At 42.2% G+C, this 19,221-nt stretch overlaps 1 protein-coding gene across 3 annotated transcripts in view; it reads right to left on the reverse strand.

Moving 5' to 3' along the window:
• The window catches only part of LOC106588723 (uncharacterized), a 92,177-nt gene that overhangs the window by 66,484 nt on the left and 6,472 nt on the right, over window positions 1–19,221 (reverse strand). For all 3 annotated transcript variants that reach the window (XM_014177998.3, XM_082970188.1, XM_082970189.1), the window contains exons 3-27: window positions 18,891–18,959; window positions 18,432–18,456; window positions 16,034–16,051; window positions 15,762–15,833; window positions 15,493–15,629; window positions 15,292–15,408; window positions 15,156–15,213; window positions 15,023–15,070; window positions 14,840–14,908; window positions 12,359–12,498; window positions 11,837–11,968; window positions 11,683–11,740; window positions 11,342–11,422; window positions 4,629–4,828; window positions 4,263–4,356; window positions 4,092–4,109; window positions 3,905–3,970; window positions 3,646–3,785; window positions 3,358–3,477; window positions 3,211–3,268; window positions 2,797–2,835; window positions 2,641–2,703; window positions 430–578; window positions 218–334; window positions 25–73 (exon numbers count right to left, since the gene is read on the reverse strand). In XM_014177998.3, coding sequence (XP_014033473.3) covers window positions 25–73; window positions 218–334; window positions 430–578; window positions 2,641–2,703; window positions 2,797–2,835; window positions 3,211–3,268; window positions 3,358–3,477; window positions 3,646–3,785; window positions 3,905–3,970; window positions 4,092–4,109; window positions 4,263–4,356; window positions 4,629–4,828; window positions 11,342–11,422; window positions 11,683–11,740; window positions 11,837–11,968; window positions 12,359–12,498; window positions 14,840–14,908; window positions 15,023–15,070; window positions 15,156–15,213; window positions 15,292–15,408; window positions 15,493–15,629; window positions 15,762–15,833; window positions 16,034–16,051; window positions 18,432–18,456; window positions 18,891–18,959 — 2,137 coding nt within the window. The remainder of the gene's footprint in view (window positions 1–24; window positions 74–217; window positions 335–429; window positions 579–2,640; window positions 2,704–2,796; window positions 2,836–3,210; window positions 3,269–3,357; window positions 3,478–3,645; window positions 3,786–3,904; window positions 3,971–4,091; window positions 4,110–4,262; window positions 4,357–4,628; window positions 4,829–11,341; window positions 11,423–11,682; window positions 11,741–11,836; window positions 11,969–12,358; window positions 12,499–14,839; window positions 14,909–15,022; window positions 15,071–15,155; window positions 15,214–15,291; window positions 15,409–15,492; window positions 15,630–15,761; window positions 15,834–16,033; window positions 16,052–18,431; window positions 18,457–18,890; window positions 18,960–19,221) is intronic.

The following is a 19,221-nucleotide window of genomic DNA, read 5'->3' on the forward strand; positions in this document are numbered from 1 at the left end:
ACGCGCGCACACACACACACTGACCTCTCTCATAGATGACTGACTCCCCGATGTAGCGTTGCAACATCATGAACTTATAAAGGGATAGAGGGAGAAGGAGAGAGTGAGGGAAGAGGGATAAGGACAATGCATCACTACAGGGTATAACTGTAGGTTTTTTGTGGTGGTTTGGAGTGTTTTACCTGGACACGTCTGGTGGAGTGTGTGTGTGTGATACCTGTAGGCGCCCCATGGCATGTATTTTCTCAGCCTGTTGTGCCAAGTCCAGCAGTATTTCGCTCCTCCTCTCATCAGACTCCTCTACCTCTTTCACAGAGCCTGGATGGGCACGCTCCTACACACACAGACTTGTATAAGAGGGCTGTAAAAGGCTTTTTTGTTGTTGTGTTGGAGCAACAAATTGGTGAATCTTTGTGTGTGTATATTTACCAGGAACGTGGTGATGTGTTCATAGCTGTGTATGTGAGCGATGCTGAGTCCGTCTGACAACTTCCTCTCACACAGCAAACACAGGAAGCCCCAGCCTGGAGACGAGGGCCCGGCCCTAGTAACGCTGTACTGAACCAGGAACTGCAGACCTGAGAGAGAAATAAAACATTTTTTTAGTTATTGACCTGAACACAGAGGTGAGGGGTAATTCTGATGGGAACTACTTTCTCTAGGTCTAACTGTGTATCTCTAACACGGGTAAAACAAGCTTCCCCTTTGTTTTATGCTTAAATAGAGGGTATGTCATGGTCTTGTTAATGGCTTAACTTCTTGCGGATTAGTGGGATGCTAATTTCCGGTGAAATTGCAGAGCGCCAAATTCAAATTAAACTATACAAATTAAACTATAAATATAAATATTCAACTTTCATGAAATCACAAGTGCAATACATCAAAATAAAGCTTAACTTCTTGTTAATCCAGCCGCCGTGTCACATTTCAAAAAGGCTTTACGGCGAAAGCAAACCATGCGATTATCTGAGGACAGCGCCCAGCACACAAATGCATAACAAATCATTTTCAACCAGGGAGTTGCGACACGAAAGTCAGAAATAGCGATATAATATATGCCTTACCTTTGAAGATCTTCTTCTGTTGGCACTCCAAAAGTTCCCAGTTACATTACAAATGGTCCTTTTGTTCGATAAAGTCCTTCCTTATATCCATAAAAACTCAGTTTAGCTGGCGTGCTTCAGTCAATAATCCACTCGGTTTCCCTCCTTCAAAATGCATACAAAATGAATCCCAAACGCTACCAATAAACTTATCCAAACAAGTCAATCAACGTTTATAAATCAAACCTTAGGTACCCTAATACGCAAATAAACAATAACATTTAAGACGGAGAATCGTTATTGTCTTTACCGGAGAAAATACAAAAGAACGCGCTCTCATTCACACGCGTGGAAACACTACAGCCAAATTGGGAGCCACCTAGAAAAACTACAATTTCTGTCTCATTTTTCCAAAAACCAGCCGGAAACTCTTTCTAAACACTGTTGACATCTAGTGGAAGCCCTAGGAACTGCAATCGGGCACGATTTCGCCCTATTATAAAAGGATGCATTTTTTGGGGGGGAGAGATGGTTTGTCCTCGGTGTTTCGCCTGCCATTTCAGTTCTGTTATACTCACAGACATTATTTTAACAGTTTTAGAAACTTGAGTGTTTTCTATCCAGATCTACCAATTATATGCATATCCTAGCTTCTGGGCCTGAGTAGCAGGCAGTTTACTTTGGGCACGCTTTTCATCCGGACGTCAAAATACCGCCCCCTATCCCAAAGAAGTAATTAAATAATAAATATGGTTTAAGACTTGTGATTAGAAAATCTCTTCCAATGGACAACTGGTTTCCATAATGTATTTACTATCTTTTTGGAACAGGATTTATTATGAACACTTGTTTGTATTCCATAGGTTTAGGACAAAAGAGACTCCCCTCTCTTCAACGTATAAAAGGGTGTTTGAGATGTCGAAGTTGTATGCTCTGTGTATGCTCTGTGTATGTATCTTTAAGTAGTCTTGAATAGTGTTTGTCGTTTGTTCTTTGAGTCTTGATGGTTATGAAGATACCGAGAACAAAACGACAAGCACTTGAATCCAAATCAAGATTTTCTTAACGATCAGCCAGGAAGAGTAGTATAGAAGTAGCATACAAACTGAGTCTCCTCCACCTCAACCTATGGAGTCCATGCAATTAATACTAATATAGCTAAAGGACAGAGCACCATATAAAAGGTAAGGAAACTAAATGCATATGTAAAGCACATATTCCCTTGGACCCAGGATATTCTAACACTGAAGTCATTCAGAGGACAGACTGTACTGTGCAGTATGTGAGTGGTCCAAGAGGATTCAGAGGCCTTGTTACATACATCAGTAACACAAAAAGGATACAGAGGCACAGATGGTAAAACGGATATTTCCACAAAGCTATAGTGGTTAATACCCATCAGAGGGTAAGGTAAGAACCTCCACAATAAAAACTTACTGTTTGTATAGCATTTGTGCTTCTGTATGTCCACTTCCTATATGTCCACTTTGTCTAATTTCTGTATGCCTGCTTTCTGTGTCTGCTTCCACCTCCATTTTACCATGTTTTTACTTAGTTTAAACCCTTCAGATTCTGTTTTCATTTGGTCTGCACTCACCCAGCATAGGAATCCTCCGGTCTTTGTTTTTCAGATGGGCGGAAAACGTCAGCGGCCTGTCAACTACAGGATAACACAGACAGAGACAAACAATCTTAGAGCCCTGAATGCTCTGCTTATGACACCAGAGAAACTTTATGATGAACATCTACTAACCTTTTAGATAACGATGGAAGTTCTTGAGTCTCTTCATGGCTTGAGGATGAGAGTGAGCGAGCGCAAGAGAGAACAGACAGAGGACATGAATGCAGGGGATGCTAGACTTTCGGCAGTTGATGATCCAGCCTACCTACGGAGGAAGAGACTGCTAGGTGCCTAATGAAGAGCGTCGGGCCTGTCTATCCGACTGGCACTTCTCCCTCCCTGTACCGTCGACGCACCCTCCACTACAATTATGAACTGCATCAACGCTATCAGCATCAACCTTATAAGCTGTGGAAGACCAACGCCTAAGACTGAACCTGCCACAACCATACATATGTTTTTAAAAGTCTCTTTGAGACTCCCTTTGTAATGAAATGCGCTATATAAAATACATCTATAATTATTTTTAGTGGGGTGATGTCTTACCAGAGGAGTAGGAGGACATCTTAATGCTGTGGAAAACACTGGCAGGAATATCAAACACCTGGGGGAGAGAGGGCAAGAAATGGAATGAGACCATAAACCTTCACATCTCCAGAGCAACTTCCCCTTCTCCCCCCCATCCTTCCCTACCTTCAGAACATTGTCTCTCTCTCCTCGGACTCTCTCCTCCTCCCAGGCCAGAGTCTTCAGGACCTCCAGGCCCATCTCTGTCCCCCACCCGAATGGCAGACACTGCGGACTCTGGTACATCTGATACAGAGAGATAGGGCACCCACTTTCAACTAACTACAATGTATACACAGACTTTATAAAGCATTCATAATGCTTCATAAGCACAACATAGATGTTAGAAAAATAATTTACAAGCAGCCATAGCCATAAAGGGTGATATAAAAAGCAACACGCATACACACTGACCAGAGTGCGTCGAAGGTGGAGTATGGAGGTGAGGTGAGTCATGACGAGATGGGCGGGGATTATCTCCTGACAGGTGTGACACAGGTAGAAGGGCGTTTTCCAACACTCAGTACTCACACACATCACCAACAGACAGACACCTGGGAAATGGAGTCCGTCAGAGTACAGTATGTATGGTAGCGCAACTGGGACAAAACAGAGCATAATAATATTTAATATTAACATCTGATATTTTTCTGAAAAGAGGGCACCCCTTTACCAATAATTGGTTCGGTTCTTTCTGGGTTCCGGAAGTACTCATACAAGGTAAAGGATGGGATGCAGGCTATACCAACGGCAGAGAGAAGGGAAGGAAGAATTTGTCAGTGACCCTGATGGCCAGTAGAACTGGACAATGAGATGAACGTTTTAAAACATATACATTTCATTGGAGTCAGAAAACTCACCTTTACTGTCCTCGTCCCCTGAGAAGGAAGAAAAAAAGAGAGAAAGAGTTAGTTCATCTAGTCACTCTTCTTATGTTTTATAAACAATGGAACTCTCAAAAGATGTATAGTATGATGGGGCAACGATGCAGTAGTTGATTTTTTATGGTTGGTGAGCAACATCACTAGTACCTGGTCCAAAGATATCTCCTAGCATCTTCTTGTGTTTCCAGTGACGCACATGTAACTTGTACTGCGACACAAACTCACATACCACGTTGCAGTCCTGAAGTGGATACAGAGATGACAGGGATGCACACACACACAATTGATGAGCCTCCTGTTCCTCAGAGTGTGTGGGAGAGGGTTTAAGTATTTTCAGATGTAGAGATGTAAAGTAAACATGTTGAGCAGCCACCATTCCAACATTACAGAGAGGAGGCATGTCACCAGTCCTGGAGCAGGACCTTTACCTGGGGTTAAGTACTGAAGGACACTTAACCCCAGGTAAATTAGAAATTGTGGCTACAGTGTGGTGTGAGGAACAGTATTCCTCACCTGACAGTGCAGTCGACAGGTCCCTCTCTGGCTAGTAGCTGTGGTAACAACTGGAGCAGTACTTGCTGTAGCTACAGTCTCAACAGCTGTAGGTGTGACATAGGTCTTCTCTGGGCTTGACTTGGTCTCCATAGGAACAGCCTCGGCAACGGTAGTCATGGTAACATCTTTGGTAATCTTTGACCCTTCTGAGAAAGGAACTAAAGAAGATCCAGACAGAGACATCAGAGAGAGTTCCAGAGTCCCTGACTGGCACAACTCTAAACAGAGAGAAAGAAGGGGGTAACACCTGATTTGGATAGTCCTGATTGGCCATCTGCAGAGCATCTAGATGGACTTACTATCAACAAAATATCTGTTGATAAGCAACTGCTTGGTAAGGTTACGGTTAAGAATAAGGGTTAGGGTTAGGGCTAGGGCTAGGCTAAGAGTTCAGTTTAGGGTTATCTGGACTATCCAAATAAAGTGTTACCGAAGTGGGAGAGGGGACATTGAGATCACTTGGCCAAACACCAACCACAGAGCAGAAGTAGGAACAGAGGGAGAAAGGATCAGGAGTCCTGCCATGAAAAGGCACAATCTGAAACATTCACTTAAACTGATTGAGGAGGGCAATACCTTATTTTCTATACATCATCATACTTTACTTTGACTATTCTACATCAGCACATTCCACTCTCCATAAACTCCTCCACATGCCCCCTTCCAGATCTGGAAACCCCCTCTAACTCATTCTGCTATTCATGGTATGTCCTGTATAGGACCACGCCGATGACCTCTCTGCTCTAGCAAACCTGGGGTGCTTTAACTTCTTTGGGATAGGGGGCGGTATTTTGACGTCTGGAGAAAAGCGTGCGTCCCACTGATCCGCAAGAAGTTAAGACTCAGCCTTAAGTAAACCAAGCATTCAGGTAGGGTGTGAGTGTGTTGTGTCATGGACGTTTTAAAAAGGGGTTGATTTCGCCTCGCTTTTAGCCAACTTGCGTCAGTGCTTGACTGAGGTGAGATCAGACCGCTACTCTTTAGGGAACGGGAGATACCTGGTCAGTTGTCCAACTGAAATGTGTCTTCCGCATTTAACCCAACCCCTCTGAATCAGAGGTGCCTTAAATCAACATCCACGTCGTCGGTGCAAGGGGAACAGTGGATTAACTGCCTCGCTCAGAATGACAGATTTTTACCTTGTCAGCTCGGGGATTCGATCCAGCAGCCTTCTGGTTACTGGCCCAACGCTCTAACCACTAACCGGAGCTTCCGATGTGCAACCGCAATAAAGTTATTTAGAGGTTGAATATTCAGACTTGCAGCTCTATTGGGGATAGTTAGGGACCATCAATAAATTACACAATGTACATGGGACAATATTTTCACACCTTTCAGTTCTAATGAAATTATTTCAATATTTGATTAAACTTTTACAATTTACAGTTGGTGAGGTTTCTAAGTAAACAAAATTTGGCGCTATCGAATTTAGAAAATATTGGCCCATTTACATTGTGTTATTTATTGACGGTCCCCAACTAGACCAATAGAGCTGCATCTCTGTTGAATATCCAACTTCCAATGTTACCATAGTCGGTGTAAGCTCTGAGAGAAAACTTAAGCATTCACCCAGGGTTTATTCAATATTATAAACTGGGTGGTTCGAGCCCTGAATGCTGATTGGCTGACAGCCGTGGTTTATCAGACCATAAAGCACGGGTATGACAAAACATGCATTTTTCCTGCTCTATCTATGTTGGTAACCAGTTTATAATAGCAATAATGCACCTCGGGGGTTAGTGGTATATGGCCAATATACCACTGCTAAGGGCTGTATCCAGGCACTCCGTGTTGCATTGTGCGTAAGAACAACCCTTAGCTGTAGTATATTGGCCATATACTCTCTTAGACCACACCCCCTCGTGCCTTATTGCTTAAGTGACCTGCGCAGGGGAGACCTTTTCTGGACGCAGCCAGCATTGGACTCTCTTAGACACAATTACAGTTTAGCTTATATAGGCAGGGAACATCTGGTTTAGATTAGAGGTCGACCGATTAATTAGGGGCGATTTCAAGTTTTCATAACAAAATCGGTAATCTGCATTTTTGGAGGACGATTACATTGTATTCCACGAGGAAACTGTGTGGCAGGCTGACCACCTGCTACGCAAGTGCAGCAAGGAGCCAAGGTAAGTTGCTAGCTAGCATTAAACTCATCTTATAAAAAAATCAATCAATCATAATCACTAGTTAACTACACATGGTTGATGATATTACTAGGTTAACTACCTTGTCCTGCGTTGCATATAATCAATGCGGTGCCTGTTAATTTATCATCGAATCACAGCCTTCTTTGCCAAATGGGGGATGATTTAACAAAAGCGCATTCTCGAAAGAAAAAGCACAATTGTTGCACGAATGTACCGAACCATAAACATCAAAACCTTTCTTAAAATCAAAACACAGAAGTATATATATTTTTTTAAAACCTGCATATTTAGTTAAAAGAAATGAATGTTCGCAGGCAATATTAACTAGGGAAATTGTGTCACTTCTCTTGCGTTTATTGCACGCAGAGTCAGGGTATATGCAACAGTTTGGGCCGCCTGGCTCGTTGTGAACTAATTTGCCAGAATTTTACATAATTATGACATAACATTGAAGGTTGTGCAATGTAACAGCAATATTTAGACTTAGGGTTGCCACCCGTTCTATTAAATACGTGGAAAATTACATAATTAGTCATGCTATCCCATGTTTTACTGTTTAAAGAATTGTCTCTTGTTATATGCTAGAGTTTTTTCTAACTTGATACAAACTTGTCTTTGTGGGACTGGGTCATGAGACTGGGCGTATAGCTAAGGTTCGCTTCGGTGCGACCGCAGCATGTGACATCCTGTGTGTTTACTAATCTACAGAAAGTCACATGTATGGAAACTTGCAGAAAAGAGCACATTATAGTGTTTTGCTGTTGTGATTGCAGTTAGCCCGAGGGCTCAACCAGCTATCTTAAATCTAAACAGACAACTAATTGCCTTTTTACACACCATCTGCTGACTGCCACGTATACAAAAAGGATGTGCTTCTCTATAAAAGTTGAGAACACTGTTCGTTGAGCTTTTTTTTGCAAATCTTATAAGTGTTTGAAAGAATCTGCAGTCTCTCTTCCTATAGAATTGCTACCACACAAGTCATCAGCATCTGGCTATGACTAGCATTCCTCAGAGACGAGGTCTACCCCAAACTATTAAATAAAATGTCTTAATATATTCTGTCTTGGTTGTCATTCAGTTAAGCCTGTACTCGATTGAACTATCATTTATGTATAGGACTACTATAGATGCCACATAGGCGGCTTTCAACTGGAAAATTTAGAGCAGTTCCTCTTCTCGCCCTGTGAGCTAGTCAGGTAGTGTGTACGGCACATTCGTCCAGAGCCACGTACCCTGAATCAGCTCACAGGAGATCTTGTGACATTGTACTCTGCAGGTAGTTAAAACCTAAAGCCTTATTTATGTTTCATAGTGCTTTTAGAGGCCACGTATACACCCCAGGGTGAATAAACAGCTTCCATCCCCAGGCCATCAGACTGTTAAACAGTCATCACTAGCCGGCCTTCGCACACTACCCTGCCCTGAACCTTAGACACTGCCACGACCCACCACCCGGTACCCTGCCCTGAACTTTAGACTGCTGCTCCATGTACATAAAGTCATTGAACACTGGTCACTTTAATAAAATGTTTACGAACCGTTTTAACATTTCAACAGTGCATTCGGAAATGTTTCAAACAATAACTTTTTCCACATTTTGTTACAAAAAAAGTTTCTCAAGCTACACACAATACCCCATAAAGACAAAGCAAAAACAGGTTTAGAAATTTTTGCAAATGTATAAAAAAAATAATAACATTTACATAAATATTCAGACCCTTTACTCAGTACTTTGAAGCACCTATGGCAGCGATTACAGCCTCGAGTCTTCTTGGGTATGACACTACAAGCTTGGCACACCTGTATTTGGGGAGTTTCTCCCATTCTTCTCTGCAGATCCTCTCAAGCTCTGTCAGGTTGGATGGGGAGCGTCGCTGCACAGCTATTTTCAGGTCTCTCCAGATATGTTAGATCAGGTTCAAGTCCAGGCTCTGGCTGGGCCACTCAAGGACATTCAGAGACTTGTCCAGAAGCCACTCCTGTGTTGTCTTGGCTGTGTGCTTAAGGTCATTGTCCTATTGGAAGGTGAACCTTTGCCCCCGTCTGAGGTCCCAAGCACAATGGAGCAGGTTTTCACCAAGGATCTCTATACTTTGAAAACCACCACTATGCTTAAAAACATGGAGATTGGTACTCGGTAATGTGTTGTATTTGCCCCAAACATAACACTTAGTAGTCAGGACAAAAAGTGAATTGCTTTGCCACATTTTTTGCAGTATTACTTTAGTGCCTTGTTGCAAACAGGATGCATGTTTCAGAATATGTTTTATTCTGTACAGGCTTCCTTCTTTTCACTCTGTCAATTAGGTTAGTATTGTAGAGTAACTATAATGTTGTTGATCCTTCCTCAAGTCTCTCCTATCACAGCCATTAAACTCTGTAACTGTTTTAAAGTCACCACTGGCATCATGATAAAAATCCCTGAGCAGTTTCCTTCCTCCCCATCAACTGAGTTAGGAAGGACGCCTGTATCTTTGTAGTGACAGTGCATCAATACACACCCAATCCAAAGTGTAATTAATAGCTTCACCATGCTCAAAGGGAGCATGCTTTTTAAAAATTTTACACATCTACCAATAGCTGCCCTTCTTTGCGAGGCATTGGAAAATCTCCCTGGTCTTTGTGGTTGAATATGTGTTTAAAATTCACTGCTCAACTGAGGGACCTTACAGATGTACATGTGGGGTACAGAGATGAGCTGGCCATTAAAAAAAATGTAAACCCTATTATTGCACAGAGTCCATGTGACTTATTATTTGACTTGTAAAGTTAAGTGGGGCAGCAGGTAGCCTAGTGGTGAGCCAGTAACCGAAAGGTTGCTAGATAGAATCCCAGAGCTGACAAGGTAAAGTTCTGCCCCTGAACAAGGCAGTTAACCCACTGTTCCTAGGCCTTCATTGTAAATAAGAATTTGTTATTAAAAGGACTTGCCTAGTTAAATAAAAGGTTATATATAAAAAAAAATTCAAGCACATTTTTACTCCTGAAATTATTTAGGCTTGCATAACAAAAGGGTTTGAATACTTATTGGCTCAAGACATCAGGTTCTCATTTAATTAAATTTGTAAAAGTAAAAAAAAAACATAATTCCACTTTTACATTATGGGGTATTGTGTGTAGGACAGTGACAAAAATCAATTTAACCCATTTTAAAAATTCAGGCTGTACAAAAATTGGGAAAAAGTCAAGGGGTTTCTGACGATTCTGTGCTTCTACCTTTTGAAGAAGGCATAGCTACACCTTTTATATTCATATACCACATGGCCAAAAGTATATGTGGACAACCCTTCAAATTAGCGGATTAGGCTATTTCAGCCACACCTGTTGCTAACAGGTGTATAAAACCGAGCACACAGCCATGCAATCGCCATAGACAAACATTGAAAGTATAATGGCCCATACTGATGAGCTCAGTGACTTTCAACGTGGCACAGTCATAGGATGCCACCTTTCCAACAAGTCAGGTCGTCAAATTTCTGCCCTGCTAGAGCTTCCCCAGTCAACTGTAAGTGTTGTTATTGTGAAGTGGAAACGTCTAGGAGCAACAACAGCTCAGCCACGAAGTGGTAGGCCACACAAACTCACAGAATGGGCCTGCCAAGTGCTGAACCGCGTAAAAATCGTATGTCCTCGGTTGCAACACTCACTATCGAGTTTCAAACTGCCTCTGGAAGCAACGTCAGCACAAGAACTGTTTGTAGGGAGCATCATGAAATGGGTTTCCATGGCCAAGCAGCCGCAGATCACCATGCGCAATGCCAAGCGTCGGCTGGAGTGGTGTAAAGCTTGCCAGCATTGTACCCTGAAGCAGTGGAAACGCGTTCTCTGGAGATTATGAATCACGCTTCACCATCTGGTAGTCCAATGGACAAATCTGAGTTTGGTGGATGCCAGGAGAACGCAACTTGCCCCAATGCATTGTGCCAACTGTAATGTTTGGTGGGGAGGAATAATGGTCTGGGACTAATTTACATGGTTTGGGCTAGGCCCCTTAGTTCCAGTGAAGGGAAATCTTAACGCTAGAGCATACAAGCCTAAGGTCACCATGTGCAATGCCAAGCGTCGGCTGGAGTGGTGTAAAGCTCGCCGCCATTGGATTTTAGACCATTCTGTGCTTCCATTTTTTGCCAACAGTTTGGGGAAGGCCCTTCCTGTCTCAGCATGACAATGCCCCAGGCACAAAGCAAGATGCATAAAGAAATAGTTTGTTGAGATCGGCGTGGAAGAACTTGACTGGTCATGTAGTGTATATATTTATATTCTGGACTCAGTGATTATTCGTTCTGATAGGTCTTAACATTTGTTGTTCTTTTTGTTTTATTTTTTAGATTGTGTGTACTGCATTGGACCTGCGTTAACATCTGCAAAACTGTGTACGTGACCAATAAACTTTGATTTGAGGGTGACTGAGCAAGAGGCAGAAGTCATACAAATAGAGAGGGGAATAGAAATGGAACAGAGTTCGAGATGTGCTTTTCAACAAGGCAGCATGTGAAACCATTCCTTCCCAGTACGTACCCAGTTTGTCTCCAGGTGTAATGCTGGTCTTAAGGCTGCCCTCCTTAAGATCTCTCCTAATGGTCTGCAACTTCCTCAGAGCTACACACAGCAAACACATGTCAGTGTGTGTGTGTGTGTGTGAGATAGAGACCCTGCAGTGTGTACACACATTTGAGAATGAAAATATGTATGTATGATTGACATTTTTTCAAGAGGTGTGGGTTGCTGCAACAGTTGCTGACAGAGCAGTTGGCTGGATTCCACCCCATGCTGCAGCAGTATACGTGTTCCGGAGGCAGAGGCTTAGATCACATCGATTCATTATTTTAAAGAGTGCGTTTGTATGCGTGTCTACTCACCCTCTGTGTAGACAGAAAACTCAACTGAGGAGAACACTGCTGGTTCCAACACAACTTGCTGTAACAGACGGACAAACCATTAGGTTATCAGTCAGATTGATTCAATTATTGGTTTGGGGGTGCAGTCAACAGATAGGGGTGTGGTATTGTTCACCTGTATCTCCTTATTGGCTGACTGACTGATGTCTTGCGCCTGATTGGCCAGGTCCAGGATCATGGAGATGAACCTGCAGCTGTACTCTTTATAACAGTCCTTCATCAGGAGGGTGGAGGGGTGACACACCTTCTACACATACAGAGATAGTCAAGAAATACCAGTAGAGGGTGTAACACACACGCAGACTCACACTTGGAGCGGTAATGAGCGATGAAGTAGTTGATACACCATCTCACGGGTGTATCCTTCAAAAAGCACGCATGAAAATAAATTTGTGGTTAGCTAACATCGAAGCTTGCTTGCAAGAGCTTGCCCTCTTCCGATTGGCTATCATGCGGTCGCTTCGCTGCAATTTGCATAATATTGGAAATGCAGAACATTGGTTGCTTGCCCTCTTGTGGTTGACCTTTAAGTCGATGTGTGTCTGTCCTCCTCTCCTTTCATTGAAAATGACTGGTTGCTGATAGCAGATTCTTACCAAGTGTGAGTCCCCAGATACACACAAACACAGTTACTTACGAAGTACCAGTAGAGGTGGTCGAAGCTGATTGTGTGTTTGATGACCCTCCGTGAGGGGACGGGGAGGCGACAGAGCTGACAGAGGTAGGATCTCCTTTGGTCATGCCCTTCACAGCAGTACTCCACCAGGTGCTGTAGACCTACAGGTCACAGATCAGAAGTTAGGGGGGAGTCACTGACACACAGGTGCGTTCAACAAGGGAAATAGTTTGTGAACATTGGCTAACGTTAGCGAACATATTCCATTTGTTTTGTGTTGGTCGCAACCGTTCGCTAACAGTCGGAGAAGATACTGTACGGCGAACGCAAGTGTCTGTTTCGGATCTAAACTACCGCTAAAAATAATCAAGTGGCCATGTAGATTTTTAGCTAAGTAGTTTTCAGTTTGAATATTGTTGCTAAAAAGCAACAGTAATCCTTAGAAAATGTAGCTGTTTGATGTTTCTCCGTAACATTTCAGAATGTTCATTCAAAAATCATTCGACTGAAATTGTTACTCTGGCTACATGTTCACTGCAAAAAAATGTTTTAAACTCGCCTCAGGTTTATGCTCTGACAAGTGAAGGGTTCAAGTTGATTTTGGGGGTCTTCTAAAGACCCCCACCATTGATTATGTTGTTATTAATTTGCTTACGTGCCATTGTACTTATGCTCACTGTATAGCTGAATATTGAGGCCTCTGTCTGTGTCTAGCTCTCTGGCAAAACCTGCAGCCCCGCGTCTGTGAGAAAAGGGACCGTCTACACTGTAAATATTCATGAAAACAAAAATATGTTTCATTCAAGGTTAGGGTTAGCAGTGTGGTTAAGATTAGGTTTAAAATCTGATTTTATGACTCTGGCTGTACCAGCTAGTGACCACTCTGCAGAGCTGCCTCCAGAACAAGATTCATGACACTCACTACTTTATTGATGTCGACCTGAGATGTTATCAATCATGTTTACATCAATAGTTACTGTATTTGATGTTATGAAAATGAAACAAAAGTATGACTTGCTTTGACTGGGTTCGAACATGTTCTAGCCATGCTGATATGTGCAGAGGCAGTTAGTGTGCTGTGAACAGAGACATCTGAACTAAACTAGGAAGTCGTCGACTGATCCTTCATCTCCATTTGGCAACCCAATAGCTGGGGGATGGCCATTTCCTACACTATGTAGCAGTGGTTATTAGTGTTGTCACTATACCAGACTTTTTACATGGATCCCAGGTTGATGGGAACTGACTAGGTTTCACTATATGTGTGTCTCTAACAAAAGAAAAAACTTCTCCCTCTATCTGTTTGGGCACGTCATATAGTATTATGTTCATTGTGTTGGTGTTAGGTAACTCTTTTTGGGAATTACAAGCCTCGTTGCACTGGTCATGGAAAACGAAGACAATAACATGCATGACCGTCATTATCTAGAAGCTATGCTGATAAAGAAGTGATCATATAACTGATCTGATGTTTCTATGCTGACCAATGAGAATGTACATGTGTAACTTGACAGTATATAAGGAGATGTAAAACTTAGGTTTGGTAAATAAGACTAATTGGATTCAAGCATTTGGTCGTAAACTTGTTCAATATTTGAATTACCATCACAACCCTACAAAAGGTTTAGTATCATGATATCAAAACGATACCACAGATTTTTCCCACTTCTTTTAGGTTTTCGCTCAATTATTTATTTTTTAGAGAAAAAAAACAATAAATGTGTTAAGTCCACAACACTTAAACCACATCAGGAGACTTCTGGGAAAAATCTAAATATTTATGTTTGAGTGTAGTTACCATTTAATTTAAGAGGCATGAGCCAAGCACTGTTTGGTTAGCAGTGTTTCTGTAGCGCACATGTGATGGAGTATGCAAAACAAATGCCCACTGGATAATTATTATTTTGCCAGGTAGGCATAGGCTAATTTGTACTTAATTTTAATTTTGGGGGGAAAACCTTTCCATCTACCTGAATAATTATTATTTAACTAGGCAAGTCAGTTTAAAAAAATTAACAATTATTTACAATGACGGCCTACCCAGGCCAAACCCTCCCATAACCCGGATGACGCTGGGCCAATTGTGAGCCACCCTATTAGCATCACTAACGGCTACACAAAGTGTTATATAAACACGCACTGCACACACAGACAGGGGCATTCCTTCAGAAAGTTGCTGGGAATTCAAATCTCTGATGCCTTCTGCTCATGTCTTACGATAAGCTTGGGCAAATGAATACATTTTCTAACAGGTTCAATACCTTTAGTTTCTTTTCAAACGTACAACACATTTGACAGAAAGTAACATTCTAATAGTGAACCGTTTTTCACGTTATAGTATCAAAAAAGTCTCGGTACACCGTGCAACGCTAGTGGTTATGGGTCTCTAGAACCAGAGCCTACTGCGATGTGCACATGCCATTTTGAGGTCACTGATATACTGTGTTGTGTCACAGCCTTCCTCTTCCCCCCTGCTACAGTGTTGATGATAATGGTTCCTACCCAGCAGAGGGTGTTTCCTGTTGGGGTCTCTGTGGTACTCTTGTATAGTCATCCTCTCTGGTCTGTCAGCTGGAGAGGAAGAGGGATGGAGTGAGAGGAAAAAAAGGGATAGATTTAGTCAACACGTCCATGTTAAACTAGAGATAAAGAAGTGATAGAAGAGAAAAGGACATGCTCACTCACCTCTGATACACTCAGCCAGCCTGTCAGTCTGAGTCAGGGCCTGCATGACTGAGAGAGACAGAGACAAAGTTAGTTAATCGTGTGGAGTAACTTCTTACTGTACCAATGAATAGCAGTAATGTGACAGTTGTACCTTTAGAGTAGCCACTTCTCTTCAACTTCACAGACACACTCTTAGGCATGTCCAGCACCTACACACAAACACACACACGTGAGTAGGCCCGACATGGCACACACACCCATCACAATGAGAAAACCAGTACAGTTACCCGTAGCACTCCAGGTCCATTCTTGTCCATCTCTTTGACAGCTAGCGGCCGTATGAGGTTCAACATATCCATGTTCGGCATCCAGGAGAAACTCAACACATCAGGGTCTGTGTAGCTCTGACACACACACACTTCAATTAAACTGCAGCCAGAGGAGTCGGTAATTAGTTTTTTCATTTGTGTGTGTGTGTGTGTATTTACATAGTAGTTGGAGAGGTGGTCAGCGGAGAGGAGGTGGTCTATGATCTGTCCTGAGCCACACTTCTCCTCACAACTGTGACAAAGGTAGAAAGTATCCCTCCACTCTGGACTCACACACAATGTCACCAGGCACAGACCTGGGACATACACAAATGAAGAAGTCAGAAAGAAACACACACACACACACACACACACACACACACACACACACACACACACACACACACACACACACACACACACACACACGCACACACACACGCACTTACCGACGATGGGATGTGGGGTGTTTGTGGGTTTCCTGGCCAGATACTCCAGAACCAAGATGGAGGCAAAGTAGACTACACAACAAAAAAAAAAGAGCGGAGAGCGAGAGAGATCAATCTAGTCCATTCACATTGTGAACATTGAAGATGGTAGGTGTTAGGAGAGCGGCTAGGGATCGAAATGGAATAGGGTCATAACAGAACACATTCAGACTCGTCTACCAGTGTTTACACTTAAAGTCCACTGTTAACTGAAGACAGCAGAATTGGCTTACCTTGACCTTGGTACTCGTCTGAGAGAGAGAGAGAGAGAGGGGAAGAGAAAGTGGGAGGGTGAGAGATGTTGTGGAAATATTGGTTAAATAATATCTCTACTTTGTAATAAAGTCTATTTGAATTCACAGTAACAAGCAGAGTTGGTCCATGGAGCAACTGCCGGACTCAGTCCACTCCTTTTATACAAGTTTCATAGTCCCTCCACGTTATGCGAATAACCATATCCCTTCAGGTTTACTCCACCATTGTTTCCAAATCTAAGTTCTTTCCTCTAGGTGGGGTTTCTGTCACAGATCCCCCAGTACTGCTGCTCATTCTGTCCACCAGTTCCGGAGGTCTACGTCACCGGCTTTCTAGGCTTCACTGAACAGGACTCATTATCCTCAACCCCGGACTGTCTTGTCTGATTACACACACACACACACACCTGGTTCCCATTTCCCGTGATTAGTATGTTATATATGTGCCCTCTGATCTCTGTCTGTCAGTTATTGTTCACATGTGTATCGTCCCGTGTCGGTCCACAAGGTTTACCCTCGCTCTTTTGTTTGGGTACAGCCCAGTGTTTTTGTATATGTGTTTGTTTTGGGTGTATTAAACCCCTATTATGTATTCCTGTGCCTGTCTCCAAATCCTTTATACCAACGTGACAGTTTCCCCTCCCTCTATTTCCTTGGATCAATTATATTGGTGGCGCACCTATACATCATTTCCAAAATTACCAAAGTACAGATTACTATAGGCAATTATAAGATTGCTACATGCCATTATCGGACCATAATATTACTACGGGCCATTATAGGATTAAGTACAGATAACTATAGGCCATTATAGAATTATACCAATAAATCCACTTAATCCCAGGATTACACATAGTGCCTTTGCTTACTCCCTTTAGTGCTATTCAGCCTTTTAACAAGAAACACATTCTCTTAACAGAAAACTCCCATAGAGACAAAATGGAAAACAGATAGCCCTTCTCCCAAACTGTTACTTTTTAAATTAAGATTTAAGAGTTATATTGTCTCAGAGACACAGAATACTGACTGGGTTGACAGATAGGGTTGCTATGCTGGTAACCTGGCACAGTGCACAGACCATACCCCAGGTACTCTAGCGATTTGAGCTTTGGGCTGGTAACCAATAGGTCGGTAGTTCGAATCACCTAGCCAACAAGGTGAAAAATCTGCCGATGTGTCCTTCAGTAAGACAGACACTTAAAGTAACTACCCAGTGTTTCCAGATTTATATGAAATATGATCTATAATTACTTACAATATCAGTGAAATAGTTATCCTTCCAAGAAATTGTAATCATATATGCTAAAAGGCAGCTTTTCTGTGCTGGAATGGTGTGGGCGTACCCCAACAAAAGTGTGGGCGTATACCAGTAATTAAAAAAAATTCACACAAGTAGACCGTTGATTGGCCAGCTCATCCTCAAGGAGATAACATGTTCGATGAGGAAATAGCAAGCATTTTTTAAACGGTCCGCATGAGATACAAGTTTGAGGTTTTGAAGTGTTTTTCTCCGATTTATGCTTTGGCCACAAATACAAGTATAGGGCGAGTCAACATCTTCAGTATCTGTAAAAATATGAACTTTTTAAAAGTGAGATTGTCCAGTGACAGTTACTTTGTGTTATACTGCAACCTTTCTATATCTGTTTTTCACATTTTGGATAAAAATCTATCACCCCAAAAACTACCGTAATTTACGGACTACTGAGCGCACCTGAATATAAGCCACACCCACTGAATTTTAAAAAAAGTATTATTTTGAACATAAATAAGCCGCACATGTCTATAAGCCGCAGGTGCCTACCGGTACATTGAAACAAATGAACTTTACACAGGCTTTAACGAAACACGGCTTGTAACAAAAAAGAAAAAATTAGCAGTAAGCTTTAGTTGTCTTTTTGCACTGAGTCAATTCCTCACGCTGCTGTTTCCAACGTCTTATCATCGACTCATTAAGACCAAGCTCCCGTGCAGCAGCTCTATTTCCTTTTCCAACAGCCAGATCAATCGCCTTCAACTTGAAAGCTGCATCATATGCATTTCTCTGCGTCTTTGCCATGATGAGGGTGACAAAATGACTACCGTAATCAGAATGATGGGAAGTTTGAGAGCGCTCGATTTAATCTAAACAGTAAACAAAAAAAATGTTTGACCTTAACCCGACGGCAATTTCATTGGTCTAATGAAAGCTTCATGCCGCCAAAAAACGGAGCACGTCACAGAATGTGTTATTTTGAAAGCAGGAAAAATCCATATATTAGCCGCGTCATTGTTTAAGCCGCGAGGTTCAAAGCGTGGGAAAAAAGTTGCAGCTTATAGTCTGGAAATTACGGTATTCCAAGCATTCTGCAACAAGAGACCAATAGACACGCCTTACCTGTCTGGAAGAGCTCTGCCACTTGCTGTAGTTGATGGGACAGACACAGACAGATAAAACATGTAGTGGTTTTAATGCCAATTTAAAAATACAGCAATATGAAAATACTAATGTCTCACTGTTCAGCACATCCTTGAACAAAATATGCACTGAGTTTCAGTTCTCTTATCACAAGACCTTGATTTCCTGCTGTGGTTTGTACGGGCAGTGTTCCTATGGCAGGGGCGGTGAACAGTCTTCCTGCAGAACTACTTGCTATTGTTCCAGCCCTGCACTAATACACAAGATAAATAACCTGCTCCTTGGGGCCGTGATGAACTGAAACAGGTGTATTAAAGCAGGGCTGGAGCAAAAGCCTGCACCCCCAGTAGCTCTCAAGGAGAGTTGCCCTGCCATGGCTTAGAAATGCAGTTTGTACAAAACACATCTTGAACAATTGTGAGCTGCATGACATCCCACCTGTTGATGTTGCTTCCTGCGGACATGCTGCTTGAAGCTGCCGATGGTGACAAACTTCACACCACAGTCCTACAGCCGAAAACCATAATTTATCATAGCCATGACTTTCAAGAACTGTATACAAGTCATATATGGATAGAATAATCACCTAACCGCCATGACAAAAATGTGTCAAAACACATTCACATTTCAGACACCAGTCACCCATATGGAGCGTGATCAGGGCCAGTTTGAAAATGCAATACTAAATAGGAATGTGAAAATTATAAATGCATTTTTCTATCAGTGTGTATGATTCATACCACAATTAAATTGCAAAGTAGAAATAAAA

Source organism: Salmo salar, chromosome 27, assembly GCF_965601325.2.
Source record: "Salmo salar chromosome 27, fSalSal1, whole genome shotgun sequence".
NCBI lineage: Eukaryota > Metazoa > Chordata > Actinopteri > Salmoniformes > Salmonidae > Salmo > Salmo salar.